At 36.4% G+C, this 19,717-nt stretch overlaps 2 protein-coding genes across 2 annotated transcripts in view; both read right to left on the bottom strand.

The window, feature by feature from the left end:
* Nucleotides 1–15,015, bottom strand: part of LOC105391749 (anillin) — a 58,594-nt gene extending 43,579 nt beyond the window's left edge. Inside the window, 6 exon segments of the mRNA XM_048628323.1 lie at nucleotides 5,967–6,050; nucleotides 6,934–7,056; nucleotides 9,365–9,555; nucleotides 13,204–13,326; nucleotides 14,063–14,591; nucleotides 14,673–15,015. Coding sequence (XP_048484280.1) covers nucleotides 5,967–6,050; nucleotides 6,934–7,056; nucleotides 9,365–9,555; nucleotides 13,204–13,326; nucleotides 14,063–14,591; nucleotides 14,673–14,690 — 1,068 coding nt within the window. The 5' untranslated portion in view covers nucleotides 14,691–15,015.
* A 129-nt stretch (nucleotides 15,016–15,144) lies between these two features.
* On the bottom strand, nucleotides 15,145–17,090 carry LOC119691724 (odorant receptor Or2-like). The gene is made up of 4 exons (XM_038109798.2): nucleotides 16,974–17,090; nucleotides 16,621–16,719; nucleotides 16,220–16,375; nucleotides 15,145–16,094 (listed from the first exon to the last, which is right to left on the bottom strand). The coding sequence occupies exons 1-4, from the start codon at nucleotides 17,046–17,048 to the stop codon at nucleotides 16,032–16,034; spliced, it is 393 nt and encodes a 130-aa protein (XP_037965726.2). The 5' UTR covers nucleotides 17,049–17,090; the 3' UTR covers nucleotides 15,145–16,031.
* Between the last annotated feature and the right edge of the window lie 2,627 nt (nucleotides 17,091–19,717).

Here is a 19,717-nt window from a genome sequence, read left to right as displayed (position 1 = left end):
AGCGTTTACGAGTTTCTTGGACGTTTATTTTTGGAAGCTTCCTCATTGCACCACTAGGTGGAGGTGTGAAACCTGGGTGTCCCGCATAATGTAAGTAGACAGATTATTATTATTATGATAAGACGATGAAGTTAATATAAGTTTTTATAAAAAAAACTATCTTTATTCTTTTATAATGTGAGTAATATTGTATTAAGTAGGTAATTATGATGAAATTATTGCATAGAATGGATCGATTTTATTCCGGCAAAACATGAGCTTCTACCTCAAAAAGCGGTAGTTTTTCGGCAGATATAACACAAAACAAGGTAGGTAAATAACATTCACCTACTCATTACTCCCGGTGCCATATCCGCATGCACAACTATTTCCAGCGTCAGAGTACAAAAAGGCTGATGACATTTTAACAGCCACCGTCGGCACTTCACGCGAGATCTAGTTCTGAGATACGCGGGTATTTTGAAATATGCTGTTTGTTGTACGACTCCACTGCAACGGAAGCTGAGGTTTTGATATAAAGAAAGAAAACATTTATTCTTACTATTTAAATTCGATTTTGCAGAAAGATCTCTGATAGAAAGAAAAACTTTTCTGTTAATAGAAGTATATCCTTAATTGGTGTTGTATACTGTTAATTATATGTACTAATATGTGTTTGTTAATAAATTAAAAAAAAAAAAATAAAAAATAAAATAAAAAAAAAATTAAAGACGAGCATAAAATCCGTCCTTTTTAAAAGTATTAAATGCCATTTTTATGAATGGTTACCTACCGCTGTTACCCATACTTGGTATGTAGGTATTTTATTTTAAAATGACGAAATGAGTATTAATAATATAGTAACCACAAACGAATGATGACGGTAATAATAATTATTATTACCTATTTATGATGATAATGATGACGAGTCAACTGACGCATTTTCACGAACGTTATCAACACTGCCGACCTCAATAATAACATCGATTGACTCATCTCTCAAGTTTTTACGACTGACCACTTACAATCTCCCAATTCAGAGGAAAGAAGTTGAATCCGTCGCGCGTACGTTTTTTGACAATACATAATCGCACATTTTATTTTCGAATGAAAGATGCGTTTATTTTTTATTTAATTCCTCAAATATTGATACATAAGTGTTAGAAACGAAGTATAGACAAATATGGTCACACAGTTTGGGTTCACAATTATTGAAATACCATGCGCATACGCATCGTAAAAGGGATGCAATCCAATATGGCAGCGACCAATCAGCCAGCTCCATTACAGGAGAAGATTGACAGCTGGATTCCCACTCGTGCCATAACTCCGGACAGGGTTTGGTACGAGCGATAAGAATCTGGACAGCCAGCGACTGATAAATATTGTGATTATTAATCCTTCTAAAATATTTAGCAAACAGCGAAACAGCGGTGCTTATCATATTTAATTTTATTAAATGGAGATACCGCAAGAACCTATACCTATAATTTTTTGTTAATGGGGTCCCTAGACGGTCAAAATTGCTTAAGTAATAAATAGTTTTGTAAATAAGAGTAAAAAATAGTTTTGATTTTGATTTTTGAATATAAATCTTCCTCGGTTTTCTTATTTTGGTCGTAATTTTTACATTGCACCAAGTTTTTGAGCTAACCTTTTCCACTAAACCCAGGTAATCGCTAAAGCTTAAATCTTGGTCCCCAAGCAAGCCCACAACGGTGTCTAGTGCAACCTTAGCAACACGTACTTGTCAAACGTATAAGTACCAATAGCAATACCTATGGTGCCGGCGCATACGGCTTTCCTACTAATCTATGATTACTGATTAGATTGATTCAATGAAATCGAATTGGCTATGGCGTATGCAAATACGTCATTGAATAATTCATAGTTATGGGTAAATTATAGGAGAGACGTTTCCCAGAACTCACCCTACGGTTATTTTCTAGGGTAACAGATTGGTTCTAGGATACAAAAGCTAAAACCTGTATTTCTTGAAATTCTTAAGAAAAAAATCACACTTTGTAAACGTGTCTGATAGGTACTTTAAGTCACTGCATAAGATTAACCTGTGCTGTGTCTGCGAAATATAACACCGTAGTTTGTCTTGTGGCTTATGCTGAAGTGTCAAAATAAAGGGTCGGAGTTATTTTTGCGGTCATGCCTGCGGTTACGAACACCATGAATGTTTAGTTGCGTACAGTCCGCTTCACGTATCATGAACAATTTTCCTGTTTGAGTAACTATTATTTCAGAATCATCGGTAGGTACTTATCATCAGGAATATGTTTTACTTGTCTAAGGTGCCAAAGGCCGCCCCGGTCCAGCGGATTAGAGGGTGTCCCCACACTATGCTTGCCTGCGTGTGGTATCGAATCAAGAATCCGTCTACACTATCGGTCATCGGATCTTCGGCAGATATGACCGGCCCTCAGCCACTTCAGCATACAGAATTTAAGGTTCAACGCAAGCATAGGTAACTTTACGAAAAAAAAACTTCTGTTTGAAACCGCTTTTCCCAAAACTGCCACGTTTCACGACCTCTTATTGCCATTTTCAGAACCTACCTCTAAATACCCGTACCTTAAAATAATATGCATAATTGAGTAAGTACAGCGACAAAGAATGGGTTAAGACCTATTCTTTCCATGACTAAAAATATTTAAATGGACCATAACAGTGGGCCGTGTTTACGGCCGGCCCAACCGCAAAGACAAAAGCCAGCCAGCACAGTGCAATTACCAAAAGGTTCAGCAAAATATACAGTGTGTTGCAAAAATACAACCTTTAGTGAGCTTTTTTTTTACAAATTTACAAAACTCGTAAGAACAAAAGTTGTTCAGAATGTCCCCTGTGTTCAATAGCGATCAGAGGTGCTGGTGCCGGCCTCTATTAGGATAAAATGTAACCTATTAGGAATTTGTGTGTATTAACTATTTATATGTGACATATCTATGGCCTATTTAATGTATTTAGTACTGAAAACCTGGACAGAGGGTGTTATTGAGTGAGACATTTTCTACATCGCGGAATGGGCAGGTTTTGGTCGTAGGTATATAAACTGTGTCAATTGAATATAATATACTTGTTTTACTACCTCCGGGCGACCTTGGGATTGTTCACCCTGTATAACAAAAATCCATGTCCCCATGGCTGATTTTATGAGTCTGCTTTGGGGCACGGAGGTGTGGGATGAGATTTAGGACTTTTAGGATTGGGTTCAGTATGACTACTTAAATGTAGGTATATTTTTAAATGAAAATGCAAAACTAATTTGCTACAGCTTTTCGCGTCGTGTGCGAGGGTAAACTTTAACAAATATTAGCAGTTTAAATCATTATTTACACATCAATCAAAAGATGGCTAAAATAAATATTTTATGGCTATGAGTTCGCTTCCATTTATTCTTTCGAACTTCGCTTTTTCATTTGCAATGTATTTATACACTATTTAGTTAATACGTAAGCATTTATTAGTAAATTTAAGGTTAATGTGGAAGTTAAAACCTGGATAATGGTTGATGATGCCAACGAACTCCAGTATACAAATGTTATACCTGAACTGTTTAAGACGAAAACGTCTGTCAAAAAAGGGGTCGTAAAATCCCAAATAATATAGGAACTCGTAAAATGTATTGTGGCTAATAATGTGTGTGTGGCTTTGTTTAAAATATTAAAAAGTTTATGACCAAAGAGAAAAATACTTTTTATGCTATTTTGTAAGGCAAAGAGAAAAATACTTTTGTCTTGAACAGTGTTCGGGTTAAGCTTACCTAATGGTATCCGTGATTTATAGGTAATAATTAACACATAAGAAATAAACTTAATAAATATAAATATATTTTTAAGGTCTGATCAGTGGTTTAAATATGGCTATTTCAGCAATAGTGATAGCATTCATTTTAATATTCACTTAAACAAAATTTTGACCTATTTTTATGAAAATTATTTCACTACATAGGTAGCTAATAAGCAAATATTTATATTAAATAATTGATAAAATGGTGCAGGGGCTGCATTAGAAACTATCCCGCGATGTCAATGAGATTGTCGTTACGTATTCTATGCGGGTGCGCCATCAAATTGTTTACTATACGGGCCGCATTATTAGCAGCCAAGCTACGGAACAGGGAGTTAAATAGACGGCTATTTAGTTTTAAAAACTTGTACATTTAGATTCACATTGGTATTGTAAATTTTAAATTCAGATATATTATGTAGAATCAGAAAAGAAACATTATCCACGTATGAGAAATTGATCAAAGAAGACAAAAATATGTTAGGCTCTGACCTCTATTTTGTTTAAAATAATTTAAACCATCAGTTCATTATTAACATAGGTTCATAGTAGGGTTCAGTGCTGTCCACTTGAACCAAACAATAAGCGGGTAGCAAAATGGAGAGATACCTACAATAGAAAAAAAACCCAACCGAAGACGGCGACGGCAACATAAGCACCAATATAATCTTCTACCGAATCTTCAATTCTCAGAATAAGGGAAAACCTGCGATACACGTATATTCGTCCGATACATAATACTCTCCACAGTTTTTCTGTGTTAGTAAACATTGTCACGTAGCGAGATAGGGCCGTGGTTTGCCGAATGATACGCAAATTCGATGACGCCAGTTCAAGGTCACAGCTGCCGACGTAGCTGTATAGACATAGAACTGGACAACAATGACACAGATAGGAATAGCGTTTTTCATAATTATGTATTAATGTAATATTTTCAATACGCGTTACAATGTAAGCACAGCTTTGAGCATATGATATGATATTTTTGTGTGTATGATACATATTTAACCGACGTAAATATACTTAGGTATCATTTATCATCAATCACATCATCACGTTTGACACGATTCTCCGTGTAATGAAGATGATCTACGTCGATATAGGATATAGGTGCCATGCAGCAGGCACTGGGACCTCATAGCAATAGTATTATGTTTTTGTTTGTACTTAGTGGATGGCCAAATCGATAGTGGTCGCAGGGACTTCATTTTACCGACATTAACCCTAGATGCAACTTCTTCATAACAAAATCCGCAACAGTATATTTTATATTCGGATACCTTCACCATAACCATACAAAGAATAGTGATTTAGAAGATATAATGCAACTACAGAAACTCTGCGTTAAAAGGTATTAATAAAGATAAAATTACTTTAAAGTAATTAAAAAGGAATTATATAACACCATTTTACCCAATCATAGGAGGAGGCGGGGTATGTTAGTCGCGCGCGCGATATCTTTTGTCTCTTCCTTACATATACAGGGTGTTGCAAAAAGCTAAGCCGAAAGGGAGTGAGGGTGACTGAGGGGGTCGTTTTGTTAGACTTGACATTTAACTGGAAATTCGCGAACAAAAGTTGAGCAGGATGACCGCCCGAGTCACCCCCTTTGGGATTAGAATACCAATTTTGCTACACCTGTATAATAGTCTATGGTATTAGGCTACAGAAGATTAATAAGCCATATCACTGTTCCCTGGAAATATTGTTTAAAAGTAAATATCAGAAACATTGACTTGTGAATCTTATGAACAAATAACTGTATTAATAAAAAGAAGTGTTTATACTTACCCAAAATAACATAATTATAAAACATCCTTGCATTTTTTATCACTTATGGTTTTAAGTGATTCAAATTTTCACAGAAAAAATATGCATTAAAATCCAATAATTAAAGTACTTGGATTAAATGTAATCAAATTACGTTTTTTATGAAGGAATATTTTTTATGCTAGAAAAAAAGCATATCCTTTTGCTGCATAGATATACATTTTGTTTCAATTACTTTTCTGATCACAAAAATATAATGAATAAACTGCAATGTTTTTTAAGAATTATTAAAGTATTAGTAATAAATCTGCTTCTCTGAAATATTTGATGAAATCTCCACTTTTAACACAAATAAATGAAACTGTTGAATCGCCATCTAGCTGTCGCTGTGGGAATTAACTTATCATCTAGGTACTTACCAGTTCTGCTATAACTTTTCTGTTCAGTAGGTGAACATCGTTGGATGGTTTAGTATATGTGTGAGAGTTGACCGGTTTTGTGCTCTGTAACAATAGGAATAACTGCATTTAAGCTTGGCTATATTATTTGACAGGAATGATATTTTAACAGGTTGAATCCTGCTAAATAAGACAAAATTAAAAGTCTATCTTGTATCGTTGAAGTTAACACTGTATTCTAAATGGTAAAACTCTACCTCCCTTACCCTCTTTTTCATGGAACAATGTTCCTTGATAGAGAGGGACTAAACAGTTCAATAGCTAAAACGTCCTACAACTTTTCTATGAATAAGGGGTTAGTTTATAAGTATTTATGACTACAGTTTTAACTACAAATATGTGCAGTACCTGTACAAAAACGATAAAGTTTTCTCGCATATTAAGTGGCGCCTCTAGCGGAGGCAATTCCGAAACTTTTGAGAGATTTATAAATGCAGATGACATAGAAAAATAATAGTAACTTTTTCGTTTTTTGCTGTAAACTATAAACTCGCATCTACAGTATGCTGCATTTTGTGTAAAAAAAAACATGATAGTTCTCGTTAGAGTCGCCACTTTGTATGCGAGAGAATGATAACTATCCAGTCAATGCAAATATTATAAACAACCAGTACTAGGCCTACTGCACTATTTGTACAGTTTACGTAAAGTAAGGGTCGGCGTGGACCATGTGTATTTTTGGAGAGAACATAGAGGTACCAGTATATTTGGGTGGGGCAAAGCCGGAAAAATGGCTGTACTAAACAACAACACACTGATGTCGATTTTGAAGGCAGGAATTCTAATTTAAGTACTGTCAAAACCATAAATTCTAATGAAATCGCTTTTTCTAATGGCAAAGTTCATAATTTGACATTGCTAAAATTAAATTTTGTGTCTTCAGAATCGACATCAGTATTTGAAGTTAATAATAAATAACATAACCAACCTCTTTACACTTAGTCGTTGTCTGTAGCACCTTGTTGATGTCGTTTAGGGAATGTATGGACACGTCGAGAGTGGGAGACTCGGCCTTCGTGTCTTTGTTGTTCTTTTTAGTCGGCTCCGGTTGCTGCGGAGAAAGAGATTATTACTATTAGATGTGATTATGCCCAGCGAGCTATGGAAAGAGTTATGCTTGGAGTCTCTCTGAAAGATCGCATCCGGAACGAAGTAATCCGACAGAGATCTAAAGTCACGGGTATAGCTCACCGAGTTAGTAAACTTAAAAATCTATAACATCTGTCGAAGAACAGATGACCGATGGGTAAACGTGTTCTGGAGTGGAGGCTACGATGCGATGACGACTTGCGAAAGGTGGCTGGATATGATTGGATGCGGTAAGCTAAAGATCGCATCCAGTGGCGTGCTTTTGGAGAGGCCTACGTCTAGCATTGGGCTGCTGATGATGAGATGTGATTATGGTATAAAACAGGGGTACTGGTACAGTCAGCTTCTTTAGTAGTACCTATAGGTACCTACATATTTGTACATTTTCAAAGTAACAAACTGTCAATTCATTCAAACACTGACCGGTTGTCAAGGCACAAAAGAGTTACTTTTGATGCTGATCGTACAGATGTTGTTTTGTATATCTGATACAGCTTTCATTTTAAATTCAGCGAGCACTGATGAAATCTCACCCCGAACGCTTACCATGACTTGACAGTCACCACATTCAACTATTTATTTATGTTTCTTACGCGCGCATTATCCTAACTAATATTATAAATGCGAAAGTAATTGTGTGTGTCTGTCTGTTTGTTAGGTACTTTTTCACGCCAAAATTACTTTTGAATGAAATCCTAACTTAATATTATAAATGCGAAAGTAACTGTGTCTGTCTGTCTGTTACTCTTTCACGCCAAAACTACTAGACGGTTTTGAATGAAATTTCGTATACATATGGTCTAGACCCTGAGAAAGAACATAGGCTACTTTTTATCCCGGAATCCCCACGGGAAAACTTTTTAATGCAAAGCGAAGTTCGCGGGCACAGCTAGTAAATAAATAAAATGAAAATGACTACGGCCGGCCAGTACATAGCACATTTTTACACACACAACACTGTTGTACAATCATAAATTATGTACATACTTGTCTAAAAAAGCCCGTTTGTCCATTTTGTTTTATCACTTCACCCACTATGTTTACAGATATAAATTGAAGCTCATTTTTCGTAAATTCTGGCGCTTTTACGTATTTCATTTTGATTACGATTTTTATATCTACACTTGAAATTTTTACTGATATAACCAAAAGGGGTAAGCTAAATAGAATAAGAAAGCAGGATGACTGCTATGTTAGAATGCGGTATTGCAAATGAGGTAACAATGTTAAGATACTCGAGGAACTCATGACTTCATTCTTTGTTTGTTTATAAATATTATTATTGTGAAAAATGTAGTAACGTTCCTATGCTATATTATAGGAATGTTGACGTATATCATCATGAACAATTTTATACACAGACTTACGTATACCATCAATGGGTTAGTCAACCAGTTACAATGACAACGTCCATAATATCTATTTCCTGGTTCGATTTGCGAGGGACCTAACGCGTTTGGAAAACCAACAAACATTCATTTATTAGATTGTATTATCATACACAACAGCTACAATGTAGCTTATACGATGACCAGGGCAACGCATCCAGTGGCGTGCTTTAGGGAAGGCCTACGTCCAGCAGTGGGCTCCTGTAGACTGAAGAAGAAATATAAGCTACTTACGCCATGGTGGGTCAAGTCATCCTCCCAGTTGTTGATCTGGTCGGCCAGCGCGGCGAGGCGGCCAAACCTCCTCTTGCCATCATTCAACGAATTCGTTCATTCAATTCATTCATATTTATTAATTAATTCCTTCTAAATGACTAGGCTAACGCGCAGGACTCCATCCGGCTAGATGACGGTGACGCCTTGCGAAAGATAATGATTGTATGCGGAAAGCTATAGATCTATAGATCGCATCTAGTGGCCTGCTACAGACTGAAGAAGTATAAGCTATACTCACGCCGTGGTGGGTCAAGTCGTCCTCCCAGTGCGAAAGGTAAGATTGGATGCGGAAAGCTATAGATCGCATCCAGGGCTGCAATGAACTTAAGAAGTATAAGCTACTCACGCCATGGTGGGTCAAGTCATCCTCCCAGTTGTTGATCTGGTCGGCCAGCGCGGCGAGGCGGCCGAAACTCCTCTTTCCATCATTCAATGAATTCGTTCATTCAATACATTCATTCATTCATTACCTAGTATTGTAAATGCTACTCACGCCGTGGTGGGTCAAGTCGTCCTCCCAGTGCGAAAGGTAAGATTGGATGCGGAAAGCTATAGACCGCATCCAGTGGGCTGCTATAAACTTAAGAAGTATTATAAGCTACTCACCCCATGGTGGGTCAGGTCGTCCTCCCAGTTGTTGATCTGGTCGGCCAGCGCGGCGAGGCGGCCGAACTTCCTCTTGCCCTCGGCGGGGGGGCGCGGCCGCGGCGTCTGCTTCTCGAACTCCGTGGCGGGCGGCGTGGCCGAGCTGAACTCCTGCTCCGTACGGTGGATGGGCGACGAGAGGTCAGCTTTGTCTGGAGATTAAATGAAAATATATGTAGTGTTTGGTTTTTCGAGGGTTTGCAAAAGCTGTTTTTGATGACCACACGAGTCACCCCCTTGTAAAAACGGTTTTAAACATAAGGTTTTTTTTTCCATTGAAGGCTCTTTTTACTTGTTAAGTTTCTGTTTACCTTGCATTTTATAAATTAACACAGTGTTTGTTCTGAAACTTTCAAATTACATTGAATGTTATTGAGACGTAAATACACAATTAACTAAAATTCGGACTGAAACACCATTAAAAAATATACTTATAGAATGGCTCATCTCATGATTCATACTTTATTGATAAACTATTAGATAAGCTTGCAATATTTATAACAATACAGGACTCTGGCTGGTAAGTGAAATTCGGCCTGTGGAGTGGTGAGAAAGCCTGCATCTAGATTTAGCACATCTAGACGTGTGAAATGGTCCAAGGTTTAGCTTCAATTTCTCCATAGTCGGTTAGATCGTAACGGATCGGGTGGCAGTTTTGACCTAGCACAAATGCCTCCCTCAAGGGTCATCCCCTTCCCACAGATAATAGAATAGAATAGAGTGGCTGAACACAAAAAATGTACAGCAAAATATTTATGATAACATCCTGTATTTTACTGCGTGACTAAAACTTATTATCGAGTAAGGATGCAGCTGATAAAATGTATTAGGTAAGTAAAAAGAGTGAGGAATTGTAATTGACAATCGGATGGTGCGGTTCTTAATAACAATGAATATTATGTTAAGTGTCTCAGGTTCGATTCAGGCCTAGGCAGATATTGGTTTTCGGATGTGTCCGAAAAATTACAATTGACATATGTCTGCCTAACTCATATTTACATACGAACTGGTATAACATGGCAGTAATATGTACCGACAGTGCAGTGACGTAATTAGAGTAAATTTAAGTGAATTACATTGTGAATTTCCATAGTTATTATTTCTGAAGGTTGCTCAATAAATGCAGGTGTTGTAACAAAATGTGAATTTATAAAAAATACATAAATTTATTAAATAGGCACTTGGGGAATGCAGTAACATTAATCAGAATAGAATAGTTATGTACATGTATAAGTGAGCTATTTCATTATATCATGGTGGTATTTATTGATAAATAAATAATGTGCAATGGAATTACTTTCTGTACAGAACCTATTGTTAGTTATGAATGAGGTCATGGATTGATCAGGGTGTCCACTCAGAATGCTCCAAAAAATTCCCTGACTTTTCCCTGACTTTCCCTGACCGTTTCAAAAAATTTCCCTGACCGAAGATGAAAAAATTAACCTAATTTAAGTAATTTGAACACGAAAGCTTGATTTCAAAGTTTTGTGTTCATTTGTTTGACACTTATTCAAACTTGACTGCGTAAAATATTTATACAGGGTCCCCAAAAATTGTATATTAAGAGGGAAGTACTTATAGCACTTGCTCGTCCATACAAAAAGAGAAAACGTTGGTCTACTTCTAAATATTATCCAATCTCCATGATTTTTTAGGATAATGGCGACACAATAAATAATTTATAGTTTTTCCATTTCTCTAAATTTGCTATAGATTCAAACTTATAGAAACCTCAAGTAACGCAATTTTTGTGATCAAAACTGTGCCAAAATGACGCCATTGCTGAATAAAAACAATGTTTTTTTTTATGATATCCTAGAATATATTATGCTGAAGCGATTTACATCACAATCAAAAAGATTTGTTGATATTTACTTGGTGAATAACGATTTCTCCCGAAAATTTATCAAGAAAAGTACCTATGTCATTCACGAGCTGCATTTATCTCTATAGCACAGCACCCGAGCCCCGGGGCATGAGTGCACAAACGATAGCAAATGTTTTCCTAAATACCTATTTCTCGAGGTTCCCTCTTAAGCCATATGAGGTCATTCTAAACAACTTTCTAAAAAAAAAACCTAAAAAAACGCATCCGCCTTTATTATTTTAAGTAAAAATTTGACTGATTACCATCGCAGTAGATATTGAAACCGAAATTGAAACAGAACAATTTTTTTGTTGTATGGCACTCTCCTGCCTGACAAAGTTGTTAGTTGTGTAAGTAGCTATTTTTTTTTAATTTGATTAAACATGCAGTACAAAATAGAATAAAATTCGTTTTGCTCTGCTAAATTAGTAGAAAATTAGTTAAAGATTAATAGATGCTGCGCGGAGGCGGCGTATGCGGTCTCGCTGAGGTATAAAATAATTAGCGAATTGAGAACCTCCTCCTTTTTTCAAAGTCAGTTAATGAGCGCGGCTGCAGCGCGTCTGCACCAACAAAATCATGTTATTTTTTATAACTAACTTCTAAAAGTCTTTAAATTAAATTTGTTTTTTATGTTGAGTTGAGTCACCCTCTTTTGCATCAAACTATATACGGGACATAATTTTACCAGCTGAGTCTGGGGTCTAGCTAATCTTTTAGAATTCCTAAAAAAAATTTCTATCTGTTCTATTCTATTCTATCCCATTCTCTGTGGGGGTGTAAGTACCTGCACCTGGCTCTCTAGAGTGGAACCTTTGTGCATATCCCCAAGGTCTAAACTGCCTTCCTAATCTTGAACCATTTCCCACCACGCTGCTCCACTGCGGGTTGGTGGGTTCACATATCTAGATGTGCTAAATCTAGATATGCAGGTTTCCTTACGATGTTCTCCTTCACCGTAAGAGCAGTGGTATACATTGTACTAAAGATAAAAGAACTCATTGGTACATGTCAGCGCCGGGATTCGAACCCGCATCTCTTGCTTGAGAAGCGGGCGCTTACCCGACTGAGCTACCACTGCTCCGACTGAGCTACCACCGCTCCTTCTATCTGTTATATTTGATTAAATCACGATATAAACTTACCCCCTTATTCATAAAAAAAGTTACTAGACGCTTTAGCTATTGAACTGTTCTGTCACTCTCTGACAGAGAACAATTTGTTGTAACGTTTTTATGAATAAGAGAAAGTGTATTAAAAAAAACTTAATTAGTAAGGATCAGTCAAAAATATTCCAAATCTAAACGAGATTTTATTTTATGACTTCTTTATTTCACGTAAAAAAAGAAGGATTACTAGTAAAGAAAAGTACTAAAACTAGGCTAGAAAAGGGTCATTTTTCCCTGACTTTCCAGGTGGCCCATCAATTTCACTGACTTTCCATGACCACCTAGAGCTTCCCTGACTTTTCCCTGACTTTCCCTGACTTTCCAGATAGTGGACACCCTGTTGATATTGCTAGCTGTATTATGTATTTCTACTATTATTATCTCTACTATAGGACTACAGCATTAGTTGTTGTATATAATAATCGGGTATATTTATGCTTGTCCAATTTCAGAACACTTTAACATGCTTCAAATAGTTCTAAGCTTTAAGATGGGCCACATAGAACTAAATTCTGGGTTGGCCAGTAAAATACAATTGGCCATTTTAATCCAAAAGGATCATATTTAATTATGCATATCAATAACTGCTGGTAAAATATGGTCAGATGGTCACCTATATCTCTATAGGCTCCAAGCTAGGGTAGACACAAACTCAAAATTGGACAAGCTCTTATTAAAAAGGGCCTCTTGGATATTGTATTACTATTTCTGCTCAAAACAAAAGGCATACAGAGGTTGTATAAAAAGAAATATGCACTCACCAGAATAGAGGATGCCGAGTCGGTCCAGTCTTGACTTGATGTTGTGTCGGAGGCCGGCACGCTCGCTCCGGTGCTCTGACATGTCACTGTCCTCGCGTTCTAGCAACTTCTTTGGAGCTTCTTCTGGAATTATTAAATACTTTTGTTAGAGAGAGAAAAAGAGAGGGAGTTGTTTGACATAGGCACATATAACTAAATTAATTTAACTATTAAGGGTAGGTTGAGTTCACTACCTACTAAGTGTTCCAGGATGGAAGATGTTTTTCTTTTTACAGTAAAAATATCAATTTTTACAGTTAATACTCTCACAAGAAAATAACTTTATATAAGATTAAAGCACTTATAAGTTACTGTATGTATCAACACTGACTTTATTTCATCAAAGAAACAAAACTAAACACAAAACACCATTAGCTAATTACTATTACAAAGAATCAGTAGCTTAGTTGAGCATGACTAATTTATTTCAGATGCCACAGGACAACAAAAGCTTCTATCATTTAGGGAAAATTAATTAGACCAAACCTGAGAGCAATGTTGGCAAACAATGCATTTATCATTTAGTTTTACAATTCAGTTTAAGGTAAACCTATTCAAAACAATGCCATATTAGTATTGTACCTATAAAAACTATTATTATATAAGAAATCTATAGTCAGTTTTTGGATAATTTAAATATTCTACTGTCCGCCAACCCGCACTAGGTCAGAATGGTGAACTAGGCCTAAAAAACCCTTCCTTGATTGGAAGGACATCCGTGCCCCAGCAGTGAGGATGTGATGGGTTGTCATGATGATGAAACATTTACTGCTATACTTTTCAATTTACTTTTTTATATTTTTTTTATAAAGATACATACCATGAATTTCTTCCACAATGACATGGCTAGTGCTGCCGGGGTGGGAGTCGTAGACTACACTCATGGGAGCGTCCCTCTCCTCCACTTGGACTTCAATCTGGATGTCGTCACGGTGCATAATGTTGATCTCGACGGACACATCAGAGTTGCGTCGACCAGAGCTGGCTCGCTTTGGAGTCTTATACTCCTTTTTAGTCACAATAAACTCGTTGCGTTTCTGAGGCGATGCCAGGTCGGGCTTCGCCTTTGTCACTGTTAGTTCATTGCGTTTCTGAACTGAGGATGTTTGGTCTGGTTTCTGAATGCTTCTTCGACTGGGAGAACGAACCGGAGAGTCAGATTTGATTGCTGATTTCCTGGGTGAGGATATAGAATCCCTGCTCGGTTTGGACGGGGACTTCACCGGCGACTCAGTTTTCAAATTAGCTATGTTTTCAGTCAGTGGTTTCCTTTTAGGGACTTTTTGCCCGGAACTTGCAAGTTTCTGGTCGATTTTCTCCTGCCTAGCCCTCGCTCTTTCTAACATGCGCTGAAATATATTTTGTTTAGGGTTAAATACTGACCTTTAAATAGAATAGCCGTTATTGCATCGTTTCAAGCGATAACTTACCTGAGTGAAAGGATCCATGTCTCACAAGATCACAAAGTAGATAGATATCAATATACCACTTAGAACATATTTTTCATAATATATCGGTTGGGTTTATTTCACTTTCAGTTAAATTCACGCAATGTTTAGTAAATTTATTTCATATAAAATGTACGCTACACTTTGACATTTACAACAAACCAAACTGATTTTTTTGAATTTATTAGTTTTGGATCTATCGGATAGACAGCGCTTGTGTCGCATAACAAACCTAAATGCGTTCAGAAACGTATGAAGATACCCGTATAAATGCAAAGCGTGGTCGTTATTATTCTGAAGGATAAAATATAATACAGGCAAAAAAGGGTATCCGAAATGTCGATACTGGGTGACTTGAAGTAGGCCTATCACGGGCTAAGGTGGCAATACATTCGCTAGCGTTGTACGATCGATGCTACACAAACATATGGAAAAGCGCTAACGTAACGTAGTAGGTAGTAGTAGTTATTTTGGAATCACGAGTCACGTATCGACATTTGTGCCTATCGAACACTTTTATACTTTATGGATTCGAAAGTCTTCAGTTTTCCTTGACAGCTGCCAGTTGAGTTTTTGTAAGATAAGCCGTTAGATGGCGTGCCTGACAAGCGACCACGGTTAAAAATAGATTATTAGAGGATGATTATTAGATATTAGTCATTGTTTTTTACAATATAGTGATATAGATTAGATTTTTTTTGTACCTTTTTAAGTACTTAACAATCAGACAAAATAATCAAAAGTTAGTCTTATATTTTCTAATAAAATGTTCCTTTTTGACTTTCAACTCTTTTTTTTGCCAGTCTTGTGCCCTCCTTCATTATGACGAGAAGTAGGGTGTCATGAATGCCTCAGCTTCAGCATATCCCCGCGTCGTCGTGTCGTCGTCGCCTTGTCTATGGTAGGTAGATTTTCCTAGGATTTCCGGATATTATGCATAATATAACAGCTAGTTATTGCATATGGTTGAACTCATATCCATTGGGTTTTTGTATTGGCTGAAAGGACTGGAATCCATGACGGCTAAAAAAATATATGCAGTGCTGTTGAGTATTATGAAGCTTTACTAGCGCCATCTATAATCGGTGTTTGTCTATGGTTGTTGTCTATGGTGACAAATCTCCCATTGTTCCGGATTTACTCGGCTAGTCGGCTTTCCCATTAGGGATGAAAGGTAGGTTACCTGTACTGTAGGTAATGAGAATATTTATTATTATTTAATTCTTTATTGTCCAAACATAAATTAGTGTAACTACAAAGGGCTGTGGCTGCCCGGTCCACCCGCTGGCGTTGTTGATGCCGCCTAGTACCTTAACCTGTAATTTTTTGGGGAGCTGCATACTAGGATCTGTACACGTTTGTGTCACACATTAATTTGTAAAAGCTAACGGTCACTTTCAAGATCTGAAACAAATACGAACAAAATACAAACACGCACAATATTCCTCTCACGAACTGCCTTTACTGAATGCCTGAATTTTGTGGCTGCTTTCTTGGTCCCCCTTCTTTCGCAATATAATTCACCTTACCTGGATATAAGTTGTAACGTTAACTTCATTGAACGGGCCGGCTTTATAAACTAGTTTCCTGTTGACCGTCGAGGACATGATGTAGACTAGGCGACGGACTCTAGGGCTCTTGTCCACCCAGGCAGAGTCGTACACCGCCGCGCTTACACACTGGCTCTGGAGAAGAATAAAATTTGTTTATTATTATTCAATCCGTAACTACTTAAACTCAAAAATGTTGCATCAAAACTGAAACAAAACATGAGTGTTCCCGATGAGTGCAGAGATAGCGTGGTTCATAATGATTTCAGAGACAGGTAAGGTGCACTACCCCATTTTTGGAACAATTACGGTGGGTTAAAATAAATATAAATTTTAAATATGTCACTTGGTAGTTGCGATCGTTTCAATTTGTTTCATACCTGATGCATAACTTTATGTCCATGCCAATAGTAGTAAAACGCTTCCAACATCAGTGATATTATAAGCACTTGCGACGCAATCTTGGAAGATTGTTGAAGCTATAAAAAGATAGGTAATTGTTAAAAAAATAAAAACATAAGAGAAGAAAAAGGAAATGTTAACTGTATAATTAATTTAGCCAGAGTTTAATTATTGATTATCAAATTAGTAGTATTACTACTACTATTATACTGCTTATCGGAACTTGGAAGCTACACAATAAAAAATCACTGTAAATCCGCTATAAAACCTACTTAGCCATATATATCACAGCTCTCGAAAAAGCTTGCATATGCACAAAAATAAAACTTACGTTTGCCAAACTAAAAATTATGAGGCTCATATTTATAGAGGCTATCAGCAAGTAAATAAACAAAGTTGACGACATTATTTTATTTAAATTGTTTTGAATACTGAAAAGAAAATGAAACATTATCATAATCAGGGTATCCCTTTCAGATGTGCGGAAATAATCTTAAGGTCAAAAAATATCTGAAGTTGAAATCTTTCCTAAAATCTGCGCTTTACATAATCATGTCCATCATTCTGAAAGCAAATTTTTCGTTTGAAATTGTTAAAATTAAATTTTGTGCCTTCAGAATTCATATGAATTATCAGCACAACCTACTAAAGTATATGGACGTATCGTTTGTAACAACTAATCAGATTGTGATACTGCTCATCTTCACTATCCGTGTCCAGCGCTCGTCGAAACATCTCGCTTAACACTTCTATCTGTCCAGCCATGGCTATCATTGTCGATACACACAAGATATTGAAGGCGGTCGCATATAACACGGCGCAAAAAGCATAAAGAAACTGCAGTAATATGTACGGATAAACATTCCACCTCCCAGTCAAAGGATCTTTAGGCCAGAGAAAAAAAAACCATATGTAGGTTGGATCTATTTCATGTAATGTTTCCATTTGAATGACGACCATCAATACGTTTTCTCCGTAATTGAATAGAAATGTCAGGTAGCATGCAATGAACCAGGCCCAAGCGACATTGTTACTGTACTTAATATATCTGTCAACAATCGGCTTCAGATGAACATCTTTTTGTTGCTGGATCTCCATTTCTGATAGCCAGTTAAAAGTCTCCATCCATTTAGATAAATTAGAAAAGTAAAGGACCATCTTGAAAAATCCCAAGTGGAAAAATCCCGTTTGAAACATGTTTAAGGAAAAATGGACAATCCGTTTTGACATTAGGACGTGCATAATCTGGCTCATGAATGAGATAAATAAACAAAATGGCATAATGTAATGAACTTTCTTCAGATGCCAGAGTCCAATGAGCTTTAAAAATACCACGGTGAATCCCATAGAAGGGTACTTGGGATCTGTAAAATAAGCTGCAACGGCTGCAGATAATTTCATTATTTTATTTTTGTCTTAATACTTATTGAGGTTTATAGCAAGCGACCCGATTCCGACTAACCGCTATAGAACATAATAGGAGACACCATAATTATAGGTTAACTTAAAAAGGTAATTATTAAGAAAAAATATATAAATTAAAAGTCGATAGGTATATTATTTTATTCACCCGTCAATAGAGGTGTTGACCTTAAAAAACTAGGGCATACTTACAAATACTATGCAAAAACAAGTTAATTTAAAGTTTCCTGGAAAAAAAAATGAGAATATTTGTTCGGAATCTATCGTGCGCTTCAAAGCCAAAGTCAAATATTTTTATTCATTGTAAAAATAGAAATTAACTAACTGGTAACTTTCGAGCAACTATTTCGTGTAACATTATGCTATGGGGAGAACATATTTTTTTAGCGAATCCCGAAAAGCCTTAGCAGAATAGTTGTGCAGGTTTTTTAGGATCGCGTTACTTTAGTAAACAAGGTAGGTGTAGACTCGTGGTCGGAGGTTGAGGTTAGGTGAGCAGGTAAGATGGAGCAGAGAAATACAGTGTGCTTCTTGTATGGCGTATAATTGGAAAGTGAATTACCGCTAGTTAATTACCCACTAACTATAAGATACATTTTCATAAAACTAATTATAACGCCCTCTATTGGAGGACCTGTGAACTTAACTAATCGGTAATCGATCCAAGATCATGCATTCTTGTAACATATTCATGATCATAGTCATCTATGATTGCAGCCAATACGGAGACAATCCCATAGATGGCGCTGTCAACATGTTCACGAGTTGACAGTAGGTAGTTATCTATATTTTTTTCTCAAATTTCCAGAAATCATCCACTTTATAGGGAGATTTTCCACCATAGACAAAAACCGATTAAAGATGGCGCTAGTAAAACTTCATAAATAAATAAATAAAAAGAAATTTTATTGCACAAAAAACAGTTTAGGTACATACATATTCCGTTAGGTACACTAAATATTACACTATAATTTGCACATGTCTTATTTAAGTTATAATCTTAGTTAATAAAGTGGTCCCCAAACTAGGCTTTGCCCGTATCTTGGGGTACCGTAATGTAATCAAAAACAGTTTAAAATAAGAAATTTCAAATAGAAATGAACAGTTTAAACTAAAAAAAATTAACAAAAATTAAAAATAAATTATGTCTCTTTTGCTCAAACAACAACATAACAATATCTTAATCTAAAATACTTTCTGTGGTGAAGTAATCTAACTGTAGAAGACAATCTTTTAATTTCATGTTAGCCTCACGAACAGACATATCTTTCATATTGCAGTAGTGTAACATACCATTATATATATGTGATCTTATATAAGCTCCAAACCTTTGACCAAAGGAAGTGTTAACGTAAAGAGATGGCATTTTGAACACACGTTTTTTGCATAATTGATCGTAGAGATCAGAAGTTAGTACTTTTTTGTGGGTGGAGAGACAGAGCCTGAGAATGAATAGTTGACGGATGGTTAGGACTTTAGCTTCTTTGTAAAGAGTTTGGGTAGGGAATCTGAAATTTTTCTTGTGCATAACTTTTAAAACACATCTTTGAGCTCTTTCTGGAATAATTAGGGTAGTTTTTGCTGCACTGGCCCAAACTGGAATACAGTACGAGGCAATGGATTGGCATATGGCAAGGTAGACCCTTGTAAGAA

Source organism: Plutella xylostella, chromosome 20, assembly GCF_932276165.1.
Source record: "Plutella xylostella chromosome 20, ilPluXylo3.1, whole genome shotgun sequence".
Lineage (NCBI taxonomy): Eukaryota > Metazoa > Arthropoda > Insecta > Lepidoptera > Plutellidae > Plutella > Plutella xylostella.
Note: the sequence above shows the minus strand (reverse complement) of the source record. Positions and strands in the feature narration are given on the sequence as shown.

Excerpts from the sequence above, each read along its gene's own strand:
- LOC119691724 (XM_038109798.2), bottom strand. The coding sequence starts at position 17,048 with ATGTCGTCAACTTTGTTTATTTACTTGCTGATAGCCTCTATAAATATG. Across the intron at positions 16,720-16,973 it reads TAATTTTTAGTTTGGCAAAC|CTTCAACAATCTTCCAAGAT; the intron begins GTAAGTTTTATT and ends ATCTTTTTATAG. Across the intron at positions 16,376-16,620 it reads GACATAAAGTTATGCATCAG|AGCCAGTGTGTAAGCGCGGC; the intron begins GTATGAAACAAA and ends ATTCTTCTCCAG.